The sequence below is a fragment of the Camelus dromedarius genome, chromosome 2, assembly GCF_036321535.1.
Source record: "Camelus dromedarius isolate mCamDro1 chromosome 2, mCamDro1.pat, whole genome shotgun sequence".
NCBI lineage: Eukaryota > Metazoa > Chordata > Mammalia > Artiodactyla > Camelidae > Camelus > Camelus dromedarius.
Window position 1 is genome coordinate 95,385,977 of NC_087437.1, and position 23,421 is coordinate 95,409,397.

General features: G+C 36.7%; 1 protein-coding gene across 10 annotated transcripts in view; it reads left to right on the forward strand.

The window, feature by feature from the left end:
- The window catches only part of ROBO1 (roundabout guidance receptor 1), a 1,016,936-nt gene that overhangs the window by 983,902 nt on the left and 9,613 nt on the right, over nucleotides 1-23,421 (forward strand). For all 10 annotated transcript variants that reach the window (XM_031457716.2, XM_064496419.1, XM_064496401.1 and 7 more), the window contains 4 exons: nucleotides 1,471-1,615; nucleotides 4,560-4,808; nucleotides 13,531-13,937; nucleotides 16,917-17,069. In XM_031457716.2, the coding sequence (XP_031313576.1) occupies nucleotides 1,471-1,615; nucleotides 4,560-4,808; nucleotides 13,531-13,937; nucleotides 16,917-17,069 (954 nt within the window). The remainder of the gene's footprint in view (nucleotides 1-1,470; nucleotides 1,616-4,559; nucleotides 4,809-13,530; nucleotides 13,938-16,916; nucleotides 17,070-23,421) is intronic.

Genomic DNA, 23,421 nt, shown 5'->3' on the forward strand with positions numbered 1-23,421 from the left:
ACTTAGAAAGAAGTCTTAATGGAAAAACATGATTCTAGGTTATTAATATTCAGTGACTTTCTCCATCCCTCAGCTTAGATCCATAGATTCCGATGCTCTGCTGCAATTTGTTATTTGGTATTCTGTGAATATATGGTAAAGAGATACAAAGATGTGGAATCTGGTGGTAATTAGAGGAGAGAACAAAGCAATTAAGTGGCATCTAGAAGAGATTTGTGATGTTCGGCCTTTCGCGATGGATGGAGTTACTATGGTAGATGTGTGCCGGGAAGTCAGGGGGAAGGCGCTGCGCGTAGTCAGCTCCCTGTACAGGCATAACCGTTCCAATATATGGCAACTGAGTGGAGGAGGAGAGAAAGGAGACCCACAAGCAGAGGTCTGACAATCAGAATTTATTAATAACAGCCTATCCCTCAGCCCACACTTGGTGCAGTAACATACCAGTGCAGGAACATCTGGCTTAACAAACACTGCCATCTGAAAATTCCCAAGTGACTTTAAAAAAAGAAGGCTTATTGAATATACTAAGACCTGTTTCATGCACCGTGTAACTTGGAGCTGTTTCAGAAAGGTTTAAAAAAAAAAAAAAGACCAATATAATTCACTGAATTTAAGGGATCATATGAGAAAAATAATTATAGACTCACTGTCTTTAATTTATATAAGAAACTAAAATGTATCATATTGGAGGAGGAGGATAAAGACCATTTTATCCCAAAATATCTTTTGACTTAAAATTATTTTAAGATGAGTACACCAAAATGTGCAGCTACCTATGTTTAAAGAATATGCCAAATCTAATATCAGAACATTGGGGAACTTGAATAATTGAACTATTTTAAACTTCTAAGAATGTTCAAGCAACATTATTTCACTCGAAGCCGTAATTTTACAGAAACAGTAGCTAAAAACACTTCTGTTCCTTTTAAAAAATCTTTTCTGCTCCTTTTGTTGTTAGATATATTAGTTCTTCCAGCAGTTATTTTCATCTGCACCTGCCATTCTGACGAAAAGTAATTTCACTGTGCCTAAAACATTTCAGTGGACAAGTACAAATTATATATATTCAGTGATTTAATGCAACAGTGGAAATGTAATAGATCGTATCTGTATCATATTGTATTTTAGGTTCCAGCAATTAAATAATAGAAAGGCACTTCAGAAAATATGTCTACAGCTCACTTGTTTTAGATGATAATCCATAATGCAATTAATTGCTGTAAGAAGGTCACTATTAATGATATGACTTGTAAAATTCATTTATGATTTTATTGCTTTTTCACTGTTTATTTTGCTGTTAAACTTGGCAGTATTTTGTGTCATATTGTACAAAGTTCTGCGTAAAATTAATGGACAAAAGTGTGTTTATATATGAATTATGAGATCATCTTTACAGAAAAAATTAACCTGTGGATAATAGAAAACATTTAAAAGCCAGAGATAAAGACTTGCCTTCTATTTCTTTTCAAGGGAGTCAAGGGCATAAGAAAGGGGCACGGACACCCAAGGTACCAAAACAAGGTGGCATGAACTGGGCAGACCTGCTTCCCCCTCCCCCAGCACATCCTCCTCCTCACAGCAACAGCGAGGAGTACAGTCTCTCTGTAGATGACGGGTAAGCGGACTTCCAGAACGGACGTAAGCGCAATACTATGATTCCATAAACCCGTATTAAGTTATTGTTAAACTGCATCACCAAGGGGAGCCACCTGATTCCTAAGGTCCACAAATATTTGTCTCTGAATAAAACAATACTGACAGGTCAGCAGGACTTAAAAACCTTCCTCAATGTTGCCCCCCAAAAAGGAATTTGTGCCTTGGAAGCTTCTTTTGGAACTAAGAATTGTGAACCATGAATACACAGACACACACACACACACTCACATATACACATACACACAGTTTACATATTTATACTCACAAATAGCTTACATTATATGCATTTAATTTACATATGTGATCATGGATAGGTAAGAATATATATGAGATCACATATAGGTCATAATACATATATGATTTTGTTATTTTCAAATACCGGAACTTCTGTTTCACATCTCTGAATTTTCATAAAATAATTATGTGGATTTATACAAACAGCTCCAGTATCCTAAAAACTGTTTGTGCTGAGATATTATCACATTTTGCCAAAAACTGTAGAAATTTAGACTTTATTGAATTGTCTCTCACAAAGATTTCATAAGTATAAAGAACCCGCATGACAGCAATTAGAGAGTGAGTGTGCTTCCTCCTCACTCCAGATTCTGGAGAACTGGACACGGCACCTCCCAACAAAACAAAATAGAGGCTTCACTAGTGTGAAAGGAGGAGAACTCATTTGACATGGAGAATTAGCACACAAAATACAGAATCTACTTGAACATACAGTCTTTTTAATGACTATTGTAGAAATAAAGACATTGTATTTCATTCTCCACAAAAACAAAAACAAAACAAAACAAAAAACAGTTTTACAGTTACAACTATACCAGGAAACAAAGTCCCTGAACTTTTATTTTCCAATCACTGAACTAGCAAATACTGAGCCATCGCCCCTAGGACAGAGGCAGGGTTAGGTTCCTGCAAGCCTCTGGTTACATTTTTGTCAGCTGATCCATACATAACCTTGTTTTATGTATGTTTTTGTTTAAAGACACCTTATTTAATATGTATTGTTGATTCATTCACACCGAACTCACAGCCAGCAGCACTGGGAGTCATTCCTGAACAAAGCTTATCTAATACACATATTTTCTCCATTAAGTCACATCACAGCCTTTTTGCCCTTAGGAACACTAGACTGCCCTAAAGCACCACACTTGGGGGTCATTTTAAACAGGGGACTCACCAGCGTAAAGCAAAAGGGAGAATGAGAGAGAGAACGCATGGCACTATATAGACCATGCAAAGGATGCTCTTTTACAGTCTGAGAGCTGAAACAAGCAAGGCCGAGTGTCGTCTTGTTTGACCGCAGCCAGGAATGGGTGCATCAGGTGACTCACATTTTTGGCTTCTCTGCATGTGTCTATGAATGGCCAAAAAAGTGCTACAGGTATTCACTTTGGGTCACAATTTTATTTTTTTTTTTAGCATGTAAGTGAATTTGCAAATATGGAATGTGCAAGTAATCAGGATTGACTGTATTTTTAAATATTCATTTTCTAGGCTATATTAATAACACTTATTGCTATTTTAGTCCACCAAGAAAAGGAATAAAATAAAATAAGTGGATATATTTTAACAAAACCAATAAGGGATGCAACTGTGCCCCAAAGGGAAAAACCGATTCTAACTGGGAAGAATGAAGGTTTCCTCATCTGATGCTTTTGTTCTTGATCTTGACAAATGAGAAGGTTCTCAACCAAGAGGAGGGGTTTTATGGACATTGAGACCACAGAGAGATGTGGGCTCCTAGAGAACTAACATGGATCACATGGGAGGGAGGGAGAGGAAGCTGAGAAGGCAGGTGAGAGCCAGATTATACAGATAATTGAATGCCTTGTTTAGGTACCTGTATTTTATTCTCTGGGCAATTCAAGAGACTTTTATTACTTTAAAGCAAGGGAATAATGAGAGACTGATGCATATTATAGTAAAGTAATTTTAGAAGCAATATGAGGATGGAGAAAAAGGAATAGATTCTAGAGATATTTTAGAAATAGAATAGAAATGAACTGGGGAAGAATTTGAAGTAGGAGAGAGAGAGGAATGTCAAGATGCCTACAAGACACATAGGAAACACAGGGGAAAGTGTCAAAGAGGAGGAAGATGTTGGGATTAGTACAGTGAAAGAAGATACAAAGGAATCACCTTATAGGTGAGCATCAGCTTTCCTGAGGTCTGGTAAACAGGGCAAGTAGTGGAGAGTGAACAAGAGAGGGGGTGACGTGAACACAATTTATATAATGCATTAAGTTACTGCCATTATGATTAATAACCATATGCCCTGAGGGAGGAGAAAAGGGAAAGGAATGAATATTCCCCAAATCCTTTTAGAGCTTCCACACAGCTCTAGCAGAGGAGTAAAGGGAGCATTTTATTGTTTATTGATCATTTTACTTACTGCATTTTTCATTCACCATCCTAAATGCAAGCCAACAATATACTTCATTTTGTGCTCAACTGAAGAAATAGTGATATTATAATTTCAGAGGAAAAGTGGGTTGTGTTGGACTAATAGTTGATCTTCAATATTTCCGCCTCTGAAAGGATTTTGAAGAGTAATTTTTCTCAGAGTTTCACATATCATCTTTGGATCTTTGAGTCATCCTTTAGAGATCACATTGAATTGGAGAGAGAGACTGTATCAGTCACACTTGGGGAGTACTAAATTAAACTATGTTAAATAGATTTATTTATTGCATGATTTCTCAGAGCCTATAACATGCCAATTTAAGTATAATCTCTCAGAGGAAAAAAAATGTTATATATAGCAATTCACAAACTTTTGTGGCAGTGAACTATTTTTTTAATGATATCTTCTTAACGTGGCTAGAACACTGCACGAATAGTTTCTTTGAGTAACTTGAAGTAAATCTAAGTGTCCTTTTAATTTGTTTTAGCTATGACCAAGAAATGCCATGTCCTGTGCCACCAGCAAGGATGTATCTGCAACAAGGTGAACTAGAAGAGGAGGAAGAGGAACGAGGCCCCACTCCCCCTGTGCGGGGAGCAGCGTCTTCTCCAGCTGCCGTGTCTTACAGCCATCAGTCCACTGCCACTCTGACCCCCTCTCCCCAGGAAGAGCTCCAGCCTATGTTACAGGATTGCCCAGAGGAGATCGGCCACATGCAGCACCAGCCTGACAGGAGGTACATTGGCACTGGCCTTTTTTACTGACAAATCAGATAATTTCCACTCCTAAGTGGCATTTATAAAATGCTATTACATGGAGCAATTTTCTGGTCACATGAGGCTTTTTTCCAGTATCATCACACGGTAAGCCCTGGTAATTATCATATCAAGTAATATTGTTGATCAGAACATTAGATTAATTGATCCCAGTGAACTTGCAACCATAAAATAATGTGCCTTAATACTCACCCACTTATGATAATTGCATTCAGAAACACACAGAGATCATTTAGTAAATATATGGGTTTCAAATCTTGTAAGATTTTATTGATGACGATTGGTTTTGCATTTTAGTTTTCCTTCTGTGGTTATATCACTTCTTTGGTCTGTGGAAAACAGATTTTTTATCCTGTCTTTTAAAATTAAGTCTGCGAAATGATTTGTGCTTTCACAGCTATGATGTTACAGAAGAATGAATTCGGTATATTCATTTTGTGTTGACCTCAGGTGCCTTTGTTTTGGTTGAGATGTTAGGTTGCAGTCCTTTTGTCCAAGCTACTAAATAGCGTGTGTTTGTGTGTTTGTGTGTGAATATGTGTTTATGTCTTAGACTTTTTTAACCTATATATTCAGCATTGCCAACCAGCCAGTACTCTTTTGTTATGCACACATCGTTCACTTGTCACTTCTACAACATAAAAGCTATTACTGCATCGTGTTAGCACTTCTTTCTTTGTTGATGATTTTGTTTGTAACTATTTTATTGCCCTTGACACATTTTATATATATATGTTATATATATATAACTTTCTGTATTCCTAATATCATTTGAAACTGAGAATATTATTAGCCTCAGAAGATCTCCCTTCAATATTCTTGAATGAATAACAAATTCCAGTTTATGCTGCTTGAATTCTGTAGATTGAAATAGAATTTTCAATGTTTATTAACTATTCTCTAAATTTAACTTATACTATCTAAAATGAAGGAAGCAGTTAAATTTTCTTCTGTGTGGCAACGAGGAAGTTGGATTGCCAGATGTTTAAATTTAATATTATTAACCCGTGGAACTCCATGAAGACAGAACAAATAAGGCATCTCTTTTCCCTATTAGGGTCACAATCATCCCTGTCCCTCTTATTTGGAGAAAATGAGACAGTAATAGAGGCTTTTCGCTCTGAAATACGTCAGCATTCTTTCTTTCATTCTTTTAAATTACCTATTTCCTCGCCATCCTCCTCTGTGTTGCAAGTGATACCCAGTATCTTCTTCCTGGCGAGCTCTTATTTTGAGTTCCTTATGTCATCCTCTTCACCTCCCTTGAAAACAATCAAAAATCAGCTTATCTATCTTGACTTTTCATCCTCATTCTCTTCATTCGATCCTTTCTCTTCCGCGTTAAGCCTCCTGCTTTTCCAGCTTTCCCTGGTCTCCCCTCTGTTTATCTTGCTCTTTTTCTCTCCTGCTCCTTAGGAGTGTTGGACCACTTCTGCCTTCCCGATTCTTGTTCACACCTCAGCCCACTGCATTCCGGCTTATACCATTTTGCTTCCATCAGGAAAGTAACCCCCTAATGGTCAATCTCCGTTTTCTCCGTCTTTATCATGCTGAAGCTTTCTGCAGTGATGACAGTTTTCTGATTTCTCGGGAGAATTAAATGAGATCATGCATAGAAAGTATCTAAAGCAGGGTAAGTATTCAACAAATAATAGCTTCCGACGTCATGTCCTCGCCCTTAATGCTACCACCCTTACACGTGGTCCAGCTATTACTGATACTGTGATGGCTTTCGGATTGATTTGGCCACCCCACCCCTTTTCTGGAGCACCACTGTGATATTTTCTCTTGGATATCTCAGACTACACGTGTCCAAAATCAAATTCGCTTTTGCACTTGACCTTTCAGGCTTGCTCCTTTTCCTCCTTTGTTGGCTGTTGGCTATCTTGTTTAGAATTACTGTTATTTATTTGACCAACATATTAAAAATAAAGCAGGCAAAAATTGCAAAAAATATTTTTGTGATTTTCAGAATCAGCTGTATTATCTTATTGTTTAATTTCTTCTGTTACCTTCCTACTATTCTCCAAACTCAATTATTCACCAAGTCCTTTCATTTCTAACTCCAAAATATCTCTTGATTTTGTTCATCTGTTTCCACTCCTAGAGCCCCTAGGGAGGACCCTCAGTCCCTATCCCTTGAAATACTGCCATATCCTTGAACTGATCACTACTTTTGTTCTCTCTCCCCTCTTCTGTGCACTCTCCACATGATCTTTCTTTACACACAAGTCTGGTAATGTTACTCCTCATTCAGAGTCAGGTCTTACTTTTTAGTCCAGTATTCAAAGTCTTCTACAATCCTTTTTCCTTTTCTTACCTCTTCCTTCCCCACCCCACCCCCACACACCCACTTTTCTAATTAGTCTGTTTGAAATTCCCTGAATGTATCTTAAACTCACCAACATCCAGTTGGCAGTGCCACTTTCCGGTCCACAGAGGGCTGCTCAGAGTAACAGGAGGGACAGGCCCCTCTTGCCTCTCAGGGCTGTCACCAGAATCCTTAGTGTCCTCACTCAGCACACGCTGTTCCTTTGATTGCCTGGCAAGCACTTCTCATCTTTCCAAGCCCTGTTCAAGTGCACCACCTGTGCAAGTTTCCTCCTGTCGCCTGGCAAAATCAACAAATCTTTCTCCTTAATCCTCACAATGGTCTGCTCACAGCTCTGCTACCACACAAATCAGGTTTTCTTGTTGCATTAGCCTTGGCTATTTGTATCTCTGTTTCCCTATTTAAATTAAAAGCTCTTTGAGCACATAGCTCATATCTTATTTATGTCATTGAGTTTCACAAAGCTTTCTTCAGTAAGTATCTGATGAATGGGATCTGATCTTGGAGGAGAATTTGGAGTTGACTTACCCTCTGCTGTTTTAGGGGGGGTGCAATCAAAGTGAACACTTGTAATTGGGAAACACATTGGATATCCACACTTAAAATCCTCCTTGACTACATTCAGCCTTTTTTTTAAAGGTATGATTTTCAGTCTATAAAGGTATTAAGAATTGTATTTCCAGAATTGTTGCTGAAAATAACATTGGGCACTCATGAGAAGTAGATGAAAACCCATTAAACAAACAACTATTATTCCTCCTTTATGCTGAGGGTATATTCTACATGTGTACCATAGATATTTTTGAAAATACAGATAGACAAAATGAAAATACAAAAGTGCCAATGATATGTGTAGTCAGAAATTGTCACTGTTAAGACCTCAACAAAGATCTTTTCTATCCTTCATCTCTACATGTACTCACATTGCTTTGAATTTGTGATATGCCAATATTATTTTATAAGCTATAGTTTTCACTGAACAGGGAATTTTTCCATGCCAAGAACTTTTTATTTAGATAGTCACGTTAAACAGATGTATACTGTAATTTATTTTAACAGTTACCTAATATTAGGCATTTAAGTATGCATCTACCTTTTTGATGCTATACATAATCCTGTAATTCTCATGTCTACTTAAGTCTTTGAGTCAAGCCTCTTCTCAGACGCTTAACCTATTCAGATGCCTGCCCCATCAGTGATTTCTGTTTCTCATCATCCTGCCACTCCCCTAATGATGCACTCATTAAAGATAGCTGTTTCTCTACAGATTTCATTCTAGAGCATCAGACCCTTGTCTTCAAGTACCTGTTCCTGCAGATTTTTACTGCTTGAATATGACTCAGCACAATACACATGTCTTCATATATAAAGGCACTTTCCAACTTCTGACAGCCATTTTCTCTTGCCTGTGTTATGGTAATGGCCCATAAGTGGTCTTGTTGCCTTTAGCCTTGCCCCTTCTTCAATCTAATCTTCTCGCTGCAGACTGTGCAGAGTCATTTTCCTAAAATTCAACACTGAACAAGTCTCTCCACTGCTTAAAATCTCTCAATGGCTTCTCATTTCCCTTAGAATAAAGGCAAGATTCCTGAATGCAGCAATCAAGGCCCTTTGTGGTCTGACCCCTGCATGCCTTCCCATCCTTACCCTTTGGCACTCCCCATCTCACTGTTTGTGTTGCCATCACTCTGAGTTTCTTCCAGTTCCTGGAATGACCACTGCTCTCATCCACCTTGAGGTCTTTCCACTTGCCATTTCATCTTCCTGGGACACCATTATGCCCTCTCTTTTTTGGAGCTAACACTTAGGTATCCTTTAGATCCAAGAGTAAATGGCAGATATTCTCCGTAGAATCTTTCCTTCCCGTCTCAGCTCTGAGATAGGAGCCAGTTCTGTGTGTTCCCAGAGCGCCCTGGATATTTTCTGTTATGGAGCTTTGTGACTACTGCATTATCACTGCATATTCAGTTAATTGTCTCCTTCACTGGACTATACATCCCTTTAGGCAAGAAACATAGCTATTTTATTCAGCTGAATTGCTAACATAGTGCCTGAGTTCTTGTTTCTATTGCTACCTAACAGACTATGCTAAAACTTCATCACCTAAAACCATTTTATTTTACTCACACAAGTCAGGAATCCTGAAAGGATTCACCTGGGCGATGCATCCTCCAATCCACATGGCTTCTTCTGGTCTTTGGGGCCGTGAGATCTACTTCCAAGTTAGTTTCTTCACTCATATGTCTGATTTCTCAGTGCTCCACATCCTCTCTCTGTCTCCATATGGAGTCTCCTCCTCCAGGGTCTCTCCACTGTATCCCAGTCCTCTCAGAACATGAGGATCTCAGGGGAGTAGCACGTCTTACATGGCAGCAGCCTTCCAAGAAGTCAGAAGAAGGAAGTTGCCAGGCCAGCTAGGAGCTACAGTCACAACTGGCACATTTTACAGTCAGAAGAGTCACAGGGTCCACCAGGTTCAGGAATGTAGAGCTAAACTCCCTCTCTTGATGGGGGGATGGTAAGTTCTCATCCCAGAGGCGCATTTGGGATGGAAGATACTATTATGAGCATCCTTGCAAACTACAGTTTCCCATGTCCTGATACATAGCTAGCTTTATTAAGTATGTGTGCCCTAAAACTGAACCCTTCCATGTCTTTAAGTATAAACCATAAACCATTCCCTAAGTTCTTGTTGCTCGTGATTCCTTTAGACTCAGAACGTAGAGTTGACACATAGTAAAAGTTTAAAGAATGAATACTGTTTTACTTTTATGTTTATTGATTTAGGGCATATATAAACAGTAAGATATGTATTAAGAAGAAATTACTGACCTAAAGCCATTATAACATTGCAATTTTAATTAAATAAGTAGTCCATACTTGCATTATTATGGATGCTGCAATTTGGGCATTCTGGTGAGCTTCTGGGATATTCCAGTTCTGTCCAAAACTAGGTAAACGAGATGACCAACATAATAGGAATCTTTCTTCTCTCTTTTTTCAGGCAGTAGCTACGAAAGCAAATTAAATATATTTACCTATGTTGTTTTCAACAGTGTCTGGTACCAGTGAGTTTACTGTAGTTGATATTTAGTAAAAAAATCTCTTGAGAAGTAAAGTTCATGTATGGAATTGGAAATTTACTGCTATCTTATTAGCAGAGTTGAACTGAATATGATATAGTTGGAAGGAAAAGAAAGAAGGCACAGGAAAATTAAATATCTTGTCTATTTACAAACTGGGTAATGGTTCATTATATAAAGTATCAAAGCTACACCAGTTTTAGGAAAAAAAATCTCAGAGGTATGCATTTTCCCCCTTTCATCTTTTGCCTGGTAAATGATATGTAGTGAACTATATAAACACCAGCTCTCATAAATTAATGGCATTGTTCCCGTCTTCTGTGGAACATGTTTATGAAGGCATCATTTTTGCAGGAGCCTAGAGTGTTGTGATTCGCAGTCATATACTTGTACATTATTTCAGAAGACATTGAAACCCCTCAGGGGGAAAAATTGAGGGGGTTGAGGTTCATTTGTGGCAAGTCCCACTTGAGTGCAGCATCTTGAAATAGCTTTTTGTTTTCAAATAGAATATATTACATATTTCAAACTGTACATGTTTATCACATGTATCCCTGGGCTTGCCTTATTTACAGATGGTTTGAATAAATTTTTCTGTCTTTCCCCATCACTTGCACAGGGCGATGGTAGTTAAAAGCCAGCCCTCATTTAAGATGTTTTTGCTCCATAGAATGTGAATTATCTGAATACAACAATGACGGCATCCTTTCATTGTGAAGTTGGCTGTTCTGCATCCATTTATTGATGGTCCAAATAGTCTCTTTTGTCCTAAAAAGTCTTACATGTCTTTAAAAAAGAAGTTGCTTGTGGTATTTTGAATGTGCATGCTGACAAAGACTGTAAATTGACTTTTAAGGATGGTATTTTATTGCAATCCAAATTAAACAAAGGTTTCCCTCCTATGTGTATAACACAGTCCACATTGAACAATTATCCATTTTAATCCCTTAAATAACTTCAGCTTTGGCACATTCTTCATATTTATCCTAGTGCCACACACAGATGTGTTAGAAACCACCCAAGAAATGAAAAATAACACATTATACTGAAGAACTCTGTGTGTGTATGTATGCATATTATATATATGTACATATATATATGTATGTATTCATGTATATATGTGTGTAATAATACCATTCCTAGAGGAAAAGCCATGACCTTGGAAATAGAATGTGGGATTAAATTCTAAATTTGATACATACTAGTTGTGGGAACTTTGGCAAGGTCCTTAATTCCTCTGAATTTCAATATCCTCATATGTTAAAATGATAATAAAATAAGTACCTTGGAAATTGTGGTGAGAATTAAATGACTTAACATTGTAAAATACTTAGCTACAAAGTAAGTGCTCAATAGATTAGATAATTGTAGTATTTTTTAATAGTCATTCATTTGTAATGCTTTCCATTTGTGTTAATAAAACATGTTTATTGAAGTGTCTCAATTCATTGGGATAAAAAGCACAAAACTTTTTTCCTTGAACAAGTGTCTTACCACCCTAAAAACAGTGCTATAATGAATGTCTATTTCCCTCGCTATGGTAGGTCCCTAAGTTAAATAATGACCAGATCTTATCTGGTTTTGTTTGTATGCTTTCTTTTAATTTAAGACCCAGTCCTGTTAATTTGAAAACTATAATCATGCATTTCAAGATTTTTTTGCAAATTGCATGTGTCTGTGGCCATGGTGTCATAGAGTAAGGGGGTGTTATTTTTAACTTCCTTCCTCCCTCTCTCCAGTGCATTCTCCTAAGTGCCAAGGTGAGGAAGAGGGAACATAAAAAGGGCAAAGTAAATGAGGATCTTCTCCTTGGCAGCCCTAGTGATTATTCTATCTTGTCTTCTATCATGAGAATGGTGAGGGATGGAGACTGTCACCAACTTACTCCACTGACTAAGAACTCCATCCTGGAAGCATTTATAGGCATTTGTAATCCTTGACCAATTTAGCCACATCATCAGGTGAACCACCAGTCTGTGGCATCATGGCATATTTCTCCTAATCTCCCAGCCATAGAAGTCACCAGATGACTCTAGATCCTAATCTCGCCTACCCTCCACCACTAGTGCCTATGTTGACAGGCTTGTGTGTGATCTATCCTCTTTACCTCTCAGGAGCACAGAATTTGATGAGGTGTTGTCATGACCCCTCCAAATGATATTCCCCTTATATTATCTTTTTGACCTTGTATAGAGAGCACTGAGACCGTTGAGCAAGTCACTAAGTGGTCCTCCAACTCGAAATCACTATATCTGTTCCCTTTTTTCAGGCACTTTCCTAATTTAGGAGTTAATCTCAGCATCCCCCTCCCTTGGGAATAGCTTCTTTCCACAAACCTTGCTTTCCACTAATGTCCAAACACTCTCTGCCTTCTCAGTCATCTTATATGCACTGTGCATGACGGTGTTGGAGGTTAGGAGAAGGGCTGCTTTTAACTGATGTTCTCCAGATCTGTGGAAAGATGGTTGAAACCAGTTACTGGTAACTCTGTGAACTTAAATTATAGGATACTGCCTTATTTTGTCCTCAGCTTTGACCTTTAATTTCCAGAGCATCAAGAAAAATACCTTTAAGCATTTTGTTAAACAGATAGGTGGAATAATGGTAAAAGTGATAGCCTTGAAAATAGCTAATAACCTTTGTGAGTGAGTAATTTGGAGAAAAGTTGCTCTTAGCTCTTAGCCTTTTTTTAATGGAAGAAAATCTAAAGGAAATTGAGTCATATGCTCAATGTATAATTTTTTAATCCCATAAACTACTTTCTATGATCAAAATGAACGAGTCCATTTGCTTGCAGTGGTAGGAGTGGCAAGGAAGGGAAAGGGAAAAGAATGTTTATACATTTATGGAGCAACCTGTTTCAGTACTGATGTCTGCTGTCTTTGGTAATAATAAGCTGTCAGGAATGTTCCATATGCTTTAAGACATAGGTGTCAGTGTCAAATTATGTGTTACTAACCCCTTTTTAACTGAATATAATCCAAAAGATAAAGCATAAGGAGACTTATGGATAGGTGAGTACAATTCTGTTAAACTTGAATCCCATGGTAGCCCAGCTTGCTTAAAAGTACCTCTGGTTTTAAGGTGAATTTCTTACAACTCAAAAATAAAATAAGACTTAGACATGTTCTGATTTCCTGTTGTTTTTCCTGAACAGATTAGCCCCATGGAAGCCAAGTTGGTGTAGCTGTGAATTTCTTGGTTAACTTACTTTTCTGTGTCTTAAATACTAAGCTAAGCCATAGCTGTTTTTTCATCTTCCCGCAGGCGGCAGCCGGTGAGCCCGCCCCCACCTCCACGGCCGATTTCCCCACCACACACTTATGGCTACATTTCGGGACCCCTTGTCTCAGATATGGATACGGATGCGCCGGAAGAGGAAGAAGACGAAGCCGACATGGAAGTGGCCAAGATGCAGACCAGAAGGCTTTTGTTACGCGGGCTTGAACAGACCCCTGCCTCCAGTGTTGGGGACCTGGAGAGCTCTGTCACTGGGTCCATGATCAATGGCTGGGGCTCCGCCTCAGAGGAGGACAACATCTCCAGCGGACGCTCCAGTGTCAGTTCTTCTGACGGCTCCTTTTTCACCGATGCTGACTTTGCCCAGGCGGTCGCAGCGGCAGCAGAGTATGCGGGTCTGAAAGTGGCACGACGCCAAATGCAGGACGCTGCTGGTAAGTCGTACACTTTTCACCAGGCGAGAGAAGAAAACTCAGTATGCGTAGGTCAGTTGCTGATTATCTCCTATAATCTTATGTCCTATATGAAATGCAACTCATTACTCTCTCTTTCATGGCTGCCTAAGGAAACCAAGGTCCAAGAATACGATGTAGCTTGCTTATCCTCTTTTTCTTAACAAGGCTTTTTAGAATCTTTTATTTTTATTTACTTATTTATTTTTAATGAATTCTATATAACGTGAATGAAGCTACCTGAAAAGTCTTCATTTTTAAGATAGTCATAGCAAATATATACACAATTTCTTTAGGAACGTGTGTAGTCAATGAAATTTGTGTTACAGGTTTTTTCCCTTAAACTATTAAAAGTCACCAAAGTAAAAGTCATTGAGGTAGTTCTCACATCCCATTTAGTTAGAAATTGTCTAGGAGAAATAGATATACATCCAAGGGGCACACTCAACCATTGGAAACTGGGCTGTTTCTCCTTAACCCCTATTCTCTTCATGCCCCCTCCATTAGAATACTAATATAATTGGACAGATATAAAGATGTTTGTAATACACACACATTTTCAACCATAAATATGTTCCACACTTAAAGTAAACATTGCTAATCTAATAATTTGGAGAGCAGATTAATCCAGATGTTAATTTTTTTTCTATTTTCCCTTTTCATTACCAGTAACCTTTTTTAATTACTATATATCCATTCTTATGTTTTAACACATATTTACTTATCTCCTACTCCCTACTCTGTTTAGAAAAATAGTATGAAGAAGAAAAAATTTAAATTTAAATTATATATTTATCACATGATTTTCATTTCTGTAGAATGGAACATACACATATATACATTCATATACATGTTAGGTGTGTATGTATTTCTGGTAACCAAGAAAATACAAATAGAATAAAATAATGTGATCAACAAGAAAGAGCAAATCTCTGAGACAGAAAAGACTCACAACAAATCAGTAATTGCTATTGTTATTGTTTTTTAGTTTAATAACAAACATATTGGTAGTTTTCCAAGTTCTTTTCACATATTGGATTGGTCATTATTACTTAAAAATGTAGAATATATTCAGAGAAATATATTCACATTGTAAAGTTTTTTTATATATATTATTTATCAAGAATGTGTTGTAGGAAAAAATGTCTATTATCTCTTAACCTATTATTATAGAATGTATATTTATTTCAGCCAGGGCTATATTTTATGATATTCAACTTTCTTTTTTTTCCCCTAGTGGCTACTGAATATAATAAAATAAGTATGCAAATCTCTTTCCTAATAAATAAATAACATCTAATGACTTTATATATAGCTTTTGTTTCTCCTTATTTTTTAATCTTCTGTAAAAAAATAAGTGAAATTAAGCATCTCAAACTACTGCTTTCAGATTGCATTAAGGGTGTGTTTCAGTTCATTAAATCAACGAGACAGAGAAATAATGTTGAAAATTCATCTGTAAACGACCTTCTGCCTCAGGGCCTATGAGCAGTAGATGGCCTTACACAATAGAACGAGTAATGGGTTCAGTCTCAGCTCTAATTCTCTCTTTTCATGGATATGTAACTTTAATTGTAATAGTCTCCATCATAGCTAAAGAGAGTTTGGTTTAATATTTTATTGTATTGTAGTTTCGTGGTTCTTCTGGTTTTCATTTGGCTTATAATTATAATGCACTAAACATGCATTGGACTCTGCCTATTAAAATGTTCTTTTCAGGAAAAGGTGCTGCTTATCATATGAAGTTAATATGAATGAATAATCCAACCACATTGCTTCTCACTTGGATGCATTAATGTCTGTTATTTAATATGCTTCTGTTAGCATATTTAAATGTGTTGACTTTATATGTGGCTTTTCCTGTTTGTAGCTAAAACAAACCTTGTCTAGTTCTCTCTGAAGTTTCTTGTATGACGGAAAGTTCTGGATTTGTATGTCTGGAATTTCAAGAAACCGAAATGACAAAGGTCAAGTAGAGGGCCAGTAATTTAATCCATAATGGCAACGGACATCTCCATTGCCATTTTGGATTAAATATTTTGTGCCACTGTAATACAGTGTCTCTGTGAGGAAGCCAGAGATTTGAGAGCACCGCAGTGCGCTGAGTCTGATTGACACATTCATTTATTGCCTGTGAATACTGTCCCTCCAAAACCAAATAACCAGAAAGCACCTCTCCCATCACCAAAAAATACAGAACTCTCTGGAGGGGTCACTTTAAATATCCAGAACCAGCAAGTAACTATCTGGTAATAGAAAAGGCGTATAGGTAGTTTTTGGCATGTCTGCATATGTGAACCAGCTTAATTTCAGGCCACCTTAAGAGGAAATACCTGATGATGTGTTAAGATGTTAGGAGTCTTTCTTCAAAGACTAGCACAAACATGTACTTAATTAAAAATAAAGAATGTCTTTCGTACTGTTCATTCTGAGAACATGAATTTCTTAAGGACTCTGGCTATTCCTCTTGAGGAAGCAAAAAAGACATTGGATGTACTCTGCAAAAATTTAATTAGTATTTCAGTTTAACAATAGCACTTTAGTGAAGCTAGCTGCAAAAATAATCAGAATGTTTCTCTTTAATAAATATCAAGAACTTTAACAGAATAAAAATACTATGATTTAAAAAAAAAGATCCTAAAAATGCTTTTAGTGTGTTTTTTCCAGTGGACAGCTCAAGCAGAGTAACAAAAATCCTGCTATGTGCTAGAATAGTTTACTTAAGCCTTTTTTAAAATAAAAATTAGTACATATATAAACTAAAAAAAATGTGCAGTATACTGCATATTTGTATTTGCATGCAATATAATTTGTATGTAGAGTCGAACTGTAATAATTCTACCTAAAAAAACTGAAAAAAAAATAAAAGTTAAGGATGTTTCTAGTTTTAATGTTTTATTTTTATTATTACTGTTAAATTAAAATGCATTGGTGAGCTTGGCTCTGATTTTGTTTCCTTAGGCCGCCGACATTTCCCTACATCTCAGTGCCCTAGACCCACAAGTCCCGTCTCTACAGACAGCAACATGAGCGCTGCTGTAGTTCAGAAGGCCAGACCAGCCAAGAAACAAAAACACCAGCCAGGACATCTGCGCAGAGAAGCCTACACAGATGGTAAGTCCATTGAAACGGATGAAAACATCTATGAATCTCGCCTCTCTACCCTGGCTCTCTATGACTTGAAAATGCATCTACTGACGTTAGAAATTACATTAAAAATTCATTAACAGTAAGCCTCGTATTACTTATAGGAATGATTGACTTCCATATCTTGTCAGGCATCTCAAGTCCCTGCAGTGTTCTAATAAGTGGGTTATTTAAGAAACTAAAACAGTGGATAATACTTTTAATGTTCTTAAAAGGTTATTTTATAGTTTTAAACAAATACACATTATTGTTGTTGGAGTAATAGCGTAGGGTTAACCTTCATCAGATTCACTGACACTCTTCCAAAGTGTCCTCATTCTGTTTCCTGGGGAATTTTGCATTCAAAGAGAAGACAATAAACTCATTTGGGTATTAACTCTAACCGTAGTGGTGCTACAAACAGTTAATTTGTGCATCAGAAGGCAAATCGAATTATCTTCCTCCATGCCTTCACATGCAATATTGACTCTCACTGAAGAGGTAAGGCTTATATTCTCTAGGGAGCACAGGAGACTAATGCAAACATTGTGATGTTGTCTAGAGAAAGCCTTTAATGAAAGTGCCTCAGGTGGCCCAGCATTTATTAAACCACCACCTTCCCGTTTTATAAAACAACCCCACGGGCTTTGTTGGAAATTCATGTAAGATAAATTCTCTCAGACTCACCCATCTTGTCAAGTTTGCTAAATTTGCTAAAGGGGTGGGGGAAGGTTGTCAGGGGCATCGTTGCCCACCTCCTGGTCCTCTCCAACCACAATCTGATTAGAACTTTCATTACCAGTCAGCAATTTTTCAAAAAGGGCATCATTTGCCATTATCATATGAAAGCCTAACATTATAGATCCTTATCCAAGGTTACAAGGAGGGTTTTCTGAGGCACTTCTCCCTGTGATTCCTGCCACTTGACAGAAAAATTTAATACAAAGCTCACAGCATGATGAGCACTAGTAATTTTGCAATGAGTGGCTGTCCGTGCTGTAATCTGTACTTTATTCGGAGTATTTTCTCTCGCTAGCATCTATCTGATACTAGACTACATTAAATACTGGCATGACACCACGCACCTGGGCCTCCTGGATCCTGCCCAGGACTCTTTTGTCAGTGAAACTGAGCTGTCAGAATATTATCTGTTCTTGAAGGGTTATTATCGTGGCTTTGTGCATGTTTACCTCTGTGAAGGGACAAACACTAGGTGTAAATCCCCAAACTCTATTGGCAGTTTTACATTTATGGGACCCCTGTAATGGCATTTTACAAGTTTTATAGCTGTTCTATCAGTTTTTATTATCTAGAAGAGAGTGCTCCTAACAGAAAAACTGGTCAAACATCAAACCTTGATGTAAATACATCTAGGTTTAATACATCAGGAAGAAAATCTGGACTAAAGCTTTGTGTAGCTCTTTCTACCTCTTATTTACACTTGTTCTGAGGGGCTTCTGGCATTGAGTGATGCTTTAAAAAATACTTTAAATAATGTAAACATGCCAGTTAAAGGGCATAGCATTGCAGTTATAAATTACACTATGCTTGAAAATTGTGGTCTATATTTATTGTCCTGCATTCTGTGGTACTTATTTCAGTGTGTTTAATAATTAAATATAAATTCTAACTAAACCCTGAATAATAGCTATTTAACCAAATGATGAAGCAACCAAGTTATTCTAAGTTAATATCAGAAATGCCAAAGAAATATGTTAAAATATTTGTAAAGCCAAAACGTTTGTATGAAATGTTGTTTAAAACTCAAAAAGTGTTCATTTCATAAGTGATTATGCAGAATTTCCATAGTATATACTACAGTGTAGAAGCCAGTAATTATTTTCTCTAAGTCACAAAAATAGACAAAATGGAGATTTAACTAAAGCTGTTTTTTAAATACTGGCTTTAACTTCCTTTTAGCATTTTGATAACCATCTGTCTTTTAGTTATGTTTATTGTACTAACAAGTCTTGAATTTAACTCTGGACACTTTCTGATATGCTAAAGAAAAAATAACAAAGCTATGTGTTATTGTATACATTTCCATAATGCATATTGGTTAAAATAATTTAAATGCAAATACTTCACAATGCACTAAGTAAAACAATGTACATACTCTTGATAGTAGTTATAGCTTGGAAACAAATAATTTTATCAGAAATCATTTTCATATTTTTTGAAAAAATATTCACAATCCATTTCATGAAGAAACTCAATGGCAGATATAATTTGTACAATTATTGAAAAAGAGAGGGAAAGGGGGAAAGAGAATTTAAAAAGCTGCCAATCGTGTAAATGAGAATTAAATATAGTTAAGACATGGAAGGGTTTTTTCATTTTTGCTTTTTAATGATTAAAATATATCAACTATGATGGATGAATTTGATTATTGTCAATAGGCTTCCTCTGTGAACCCTTTGCAGTATATGGTATATCAGGCCTGAGTGTGTAGTGTCTTTGCTTTGTATATTTTGTTCGAAATATCAATTTCCTTTGCCGAATTTATGTGAACTATGTAAAGAAAGCTCAAGAGCAGCTACGTCTTAACCGATAGAGAATAATTTATGATGATCCTTATCAGTCAGATTTGTATTAGTTTTCTAGGGCTGCCATGATGAAGTACCAGAAACTAGGTGGCTCGAAGAACGGAAATGTATTTCCTCACAGCTCTGGAGGCTAAAAGTCCAACATCACAGTGTTGGCAGGGTGGTTTCTTCTGAGGCCCCTCACCTTGGCTTGTAGATGACTACCTTCTCCCTGTGTTTTCACTTCATCTTTCCTCAGTGTGTGGACGTGCCCTCTTCTTATAAGGACACCAGTCAGACTGGATGAGGGCCCACCCAGAGGACCTCATTTTAATTTAATTACCTATTTAAAGCCCCTATCTTCCAATGCAAGTCACATTCTGAGACACTGGGGGTTAGGACTTCAACATTTGAATTTTGGAGGGGACACAGTTCAGCCCATAACAGCACACCAGCCCCTAATCCATGGCACTGTGGCCACACCTTGTATTACAGGTAAATGCTGGGCCTCATAAACCAGGGAGTACTCATTACAAAACAGAGGGCTACATGCTATAGACACCCCAACAGGCAGAATCTAACTCTTCATTTATTTCATATTGGCCACTTCCAAGTTTAGCCCAGATGAAGGATAGGATTAAAATATATGAATATTTATCAGTCAGACTTTTATGGAGTTAAAGCCAAGCTTAAGTGCATTTCTAGGACCTTCTCATAGATTCTTCCCACCCTCCTCTTCAACCCTTTCTGATGCATTTACACACTTCATTTAAAAACCAAATGCATTATTTCTCCAGCTCTACTTCTCATAAACTATAAATTCACCACTCTCTTTGGAATGATGTTATTTTGACTTGATTTATCATTAATTACAAGGTCTTGGGACTTTAAGCAGTTAAGCCAATAGAGAGTGCTGGACCTCCATAGCAAGGTAATGCAGCCAGAATTGTCTCTATGGATTTGCTTTTGTGTATTACTTTATATACATTATATTGGTTTTTGGAGAGTCTTGTATAAAGAATGGTGTTTATATGATTGTATGAAGAAAGAGCCTATACATATATGAGTTTCATGATCCTATTTGTTAAATTCAGTTTGAGCTATTAGTGGTACGAATTGGATGAAAGTACTATTTATCACTATATGAAATACAGAATTGTTTATACTGTGATAATCCCTGATTTAACTCAGTAATTATTTTACAATACCTAAAAAAGAATTTATTTGGTAATCTGTTTATACAAGAGATTAAACCTACCAGGATTCCCCTCTGTCAGTTAGATACAGTGGCAATTATATACTGGAAGTTAGAACTCATCATTGGAATTTTTTGTCTCTTTCTATCTGTGTTACAGACAGTGCCGTTATAGAGCACCTGGTGGTAGATTTTGTCTTGAGAGTCGTAGATTCCCAAGACTTTGTATGATCTGATGATAGTGGTAATCATCAGCTTTGACATCTGATAAACCTAGGTATTTTATGGTTTGATGATAGTGGCAGTCATCAGCTTTCTGATAAGCTATATTTGCAATCCGATTTAAATTTGTAGCAAGCAGATTGTGTAGAAATGAGCCTACAGTCACTCACTCCCTCTGCTTCCAGGTACGGTATGAATTAGACTTTTCTCCTCCTCCTGTTGCCAGTTCCAGGCTCAGTCTGAACTTACTATAGCTCGGCCTTGGGTTCTTAGCTTTAAGCCACTCAATGCAATCTGTCTTCTAACTCTCTCCTTTTGGTTATTTTTAATAAACAAGTAGCAGATGAGGGAAGAATCTCATGGTAGTACTTTTTTTAAGTGTTATTATTAAAAAAACGTGTTTAGTAAGGAGGAAAATCAGCAATAGTGACAATGGCAGTCTATGTTGTAAGACAAAAATTTTATTTTCCCAGAGTCTTTGGAAATTTAGTGTTGTTGACTGTACTTTGGCCACCATTTTAGATAAAGTGTTGAGGCTTTTTATATGGAAGTTGAACATGGTGAACTAACTAAAAGCAACAAAAAATTCAACTAACAGTCTGACCACTGTTAATAATGGAGTCCTACGTAAAACAGCTGGCAGTAAGATGGTACCTTAAGCTTTCCACTTTCAAAACCAATCCAGTGAATTCTGATGCCTTAGTTATAGCAGATAATGTGAAAAGAAAATGTATTTCTAAAAAATTCATATCTACTTAAGGACCAAAAAAGGATTAATTCTTTAAAAAAAATACAGGAATGAGGAACACTAGATTAAAACTGGTGCTTCCTAGAACCTTTAATTCACTGTTATATTAAGAATTTTCAAGGTGCAATTTTAATATTCATGAGTTTCTCATGTTGGTATATGTAAATGATAATCAGTGGACTATTGCCAATAATAGTAAAGTATCTGGAAACAAGCTAAATATTCCTCTTTAGGGATTGACTAAATAAATAATGATATATTCATAAATCAGAACATTATGTGAACTTAAAAAAACGTATACAACTACACATTTAGGTGAAGAAAGTGCAACTCCTTTTATGTTACTGAGACGGAAGTCTACCACATGCCGGTGGGCAGACAGGCACTCTGTGCAATCCCAGATATGGCCATTCTACATAGTTCCTTATGTGAATGGTTTCGTAGCTTGGTAGCCCTGCTTTATCTGCATAAATAATTTCTGGAATAATCTATAAAAAACTAGTCAAACTGATTGTCTCTGCATCAGAATTTGAAATGGAGGAGAGGAGGAATGAGGGGTTGTACTTTCAAGTCCTTGTGTACTTTTGAATTTTTACCATGAGAACGTATATTTTTTGTTGAAAATCTTAACGTTAATTTTGTAATATTAAGCATTTAATACATGTTTTATGAATGTTTTCAGCTGATTTACTCTATCATATAGACATTTCTTTCTGATTATGAAAACATTACTACTTCTAAGGTCATGATTACAAAACTACACGGCGATTGCCAAATCTCTATATCGCTGGTTTTGACCTCTCTTTAAATTTAGATTTTATGTACAACAACCTGCTAGACATCTCTGTGTGGATACTTTAAAGTTTCCTCCTATTCACTTGCCTAAAACTGAACTCATACTCTTCCTTCACAAATCACCTCTTCCTCATCCCTGTATTCCTCACCTTCAGTGATGTTTCTCTCATGCACCTAGTCAACTGTGGCAAAAATCCTGAAAGTTATCTAATAGGTAGTCTTCCCTTATTATATTCCACTGATCATTTATTAATATCGATTTTTTTCCTTAAAGTCTCTGAAACACATCCATCTGAACAACCACCGATTCCATTCTATCTCCTGTCTTTACTTACTGAGTGATTCACACCTTTCCTTTTAATCCGTCCTCCACACTACAGCCAGAACAACCTCAAACTAGAATCTATTCATATTCTTCTACTAACTTACCAACAGTTATTAGATTATATGTGTCTCCTCCCTGGAGTGGACATGAGTCATTTTAAAAGACAGCACCACCCAAAGAATATAAATTTTCTAGATTTCAAATTTTATGTTTATTTTTGTATTTAAGTATGTCTACAAAATAGGAAGTTGAAATATATATAATGTCCAACTATATGTAATATATTAGTATATAACTATAGATAGACAGATAAAATTAGTATATTTATACCAGTGATTGTCTGGTTTAAAACCTCTGGCTGTATATACAAAGCAGAGAGATGCCACCAGTGAATGGTAGATTGTGAACATGCGATAAAATGAAATAGTAGCATAAAGAACCTGAACCAGAAATTAAGAATCTGAGGGCATTAGTCCAGGTTCTGATTATACTTACCTTTAAGATTGAAAAATAATTTACGAGCTATGTGT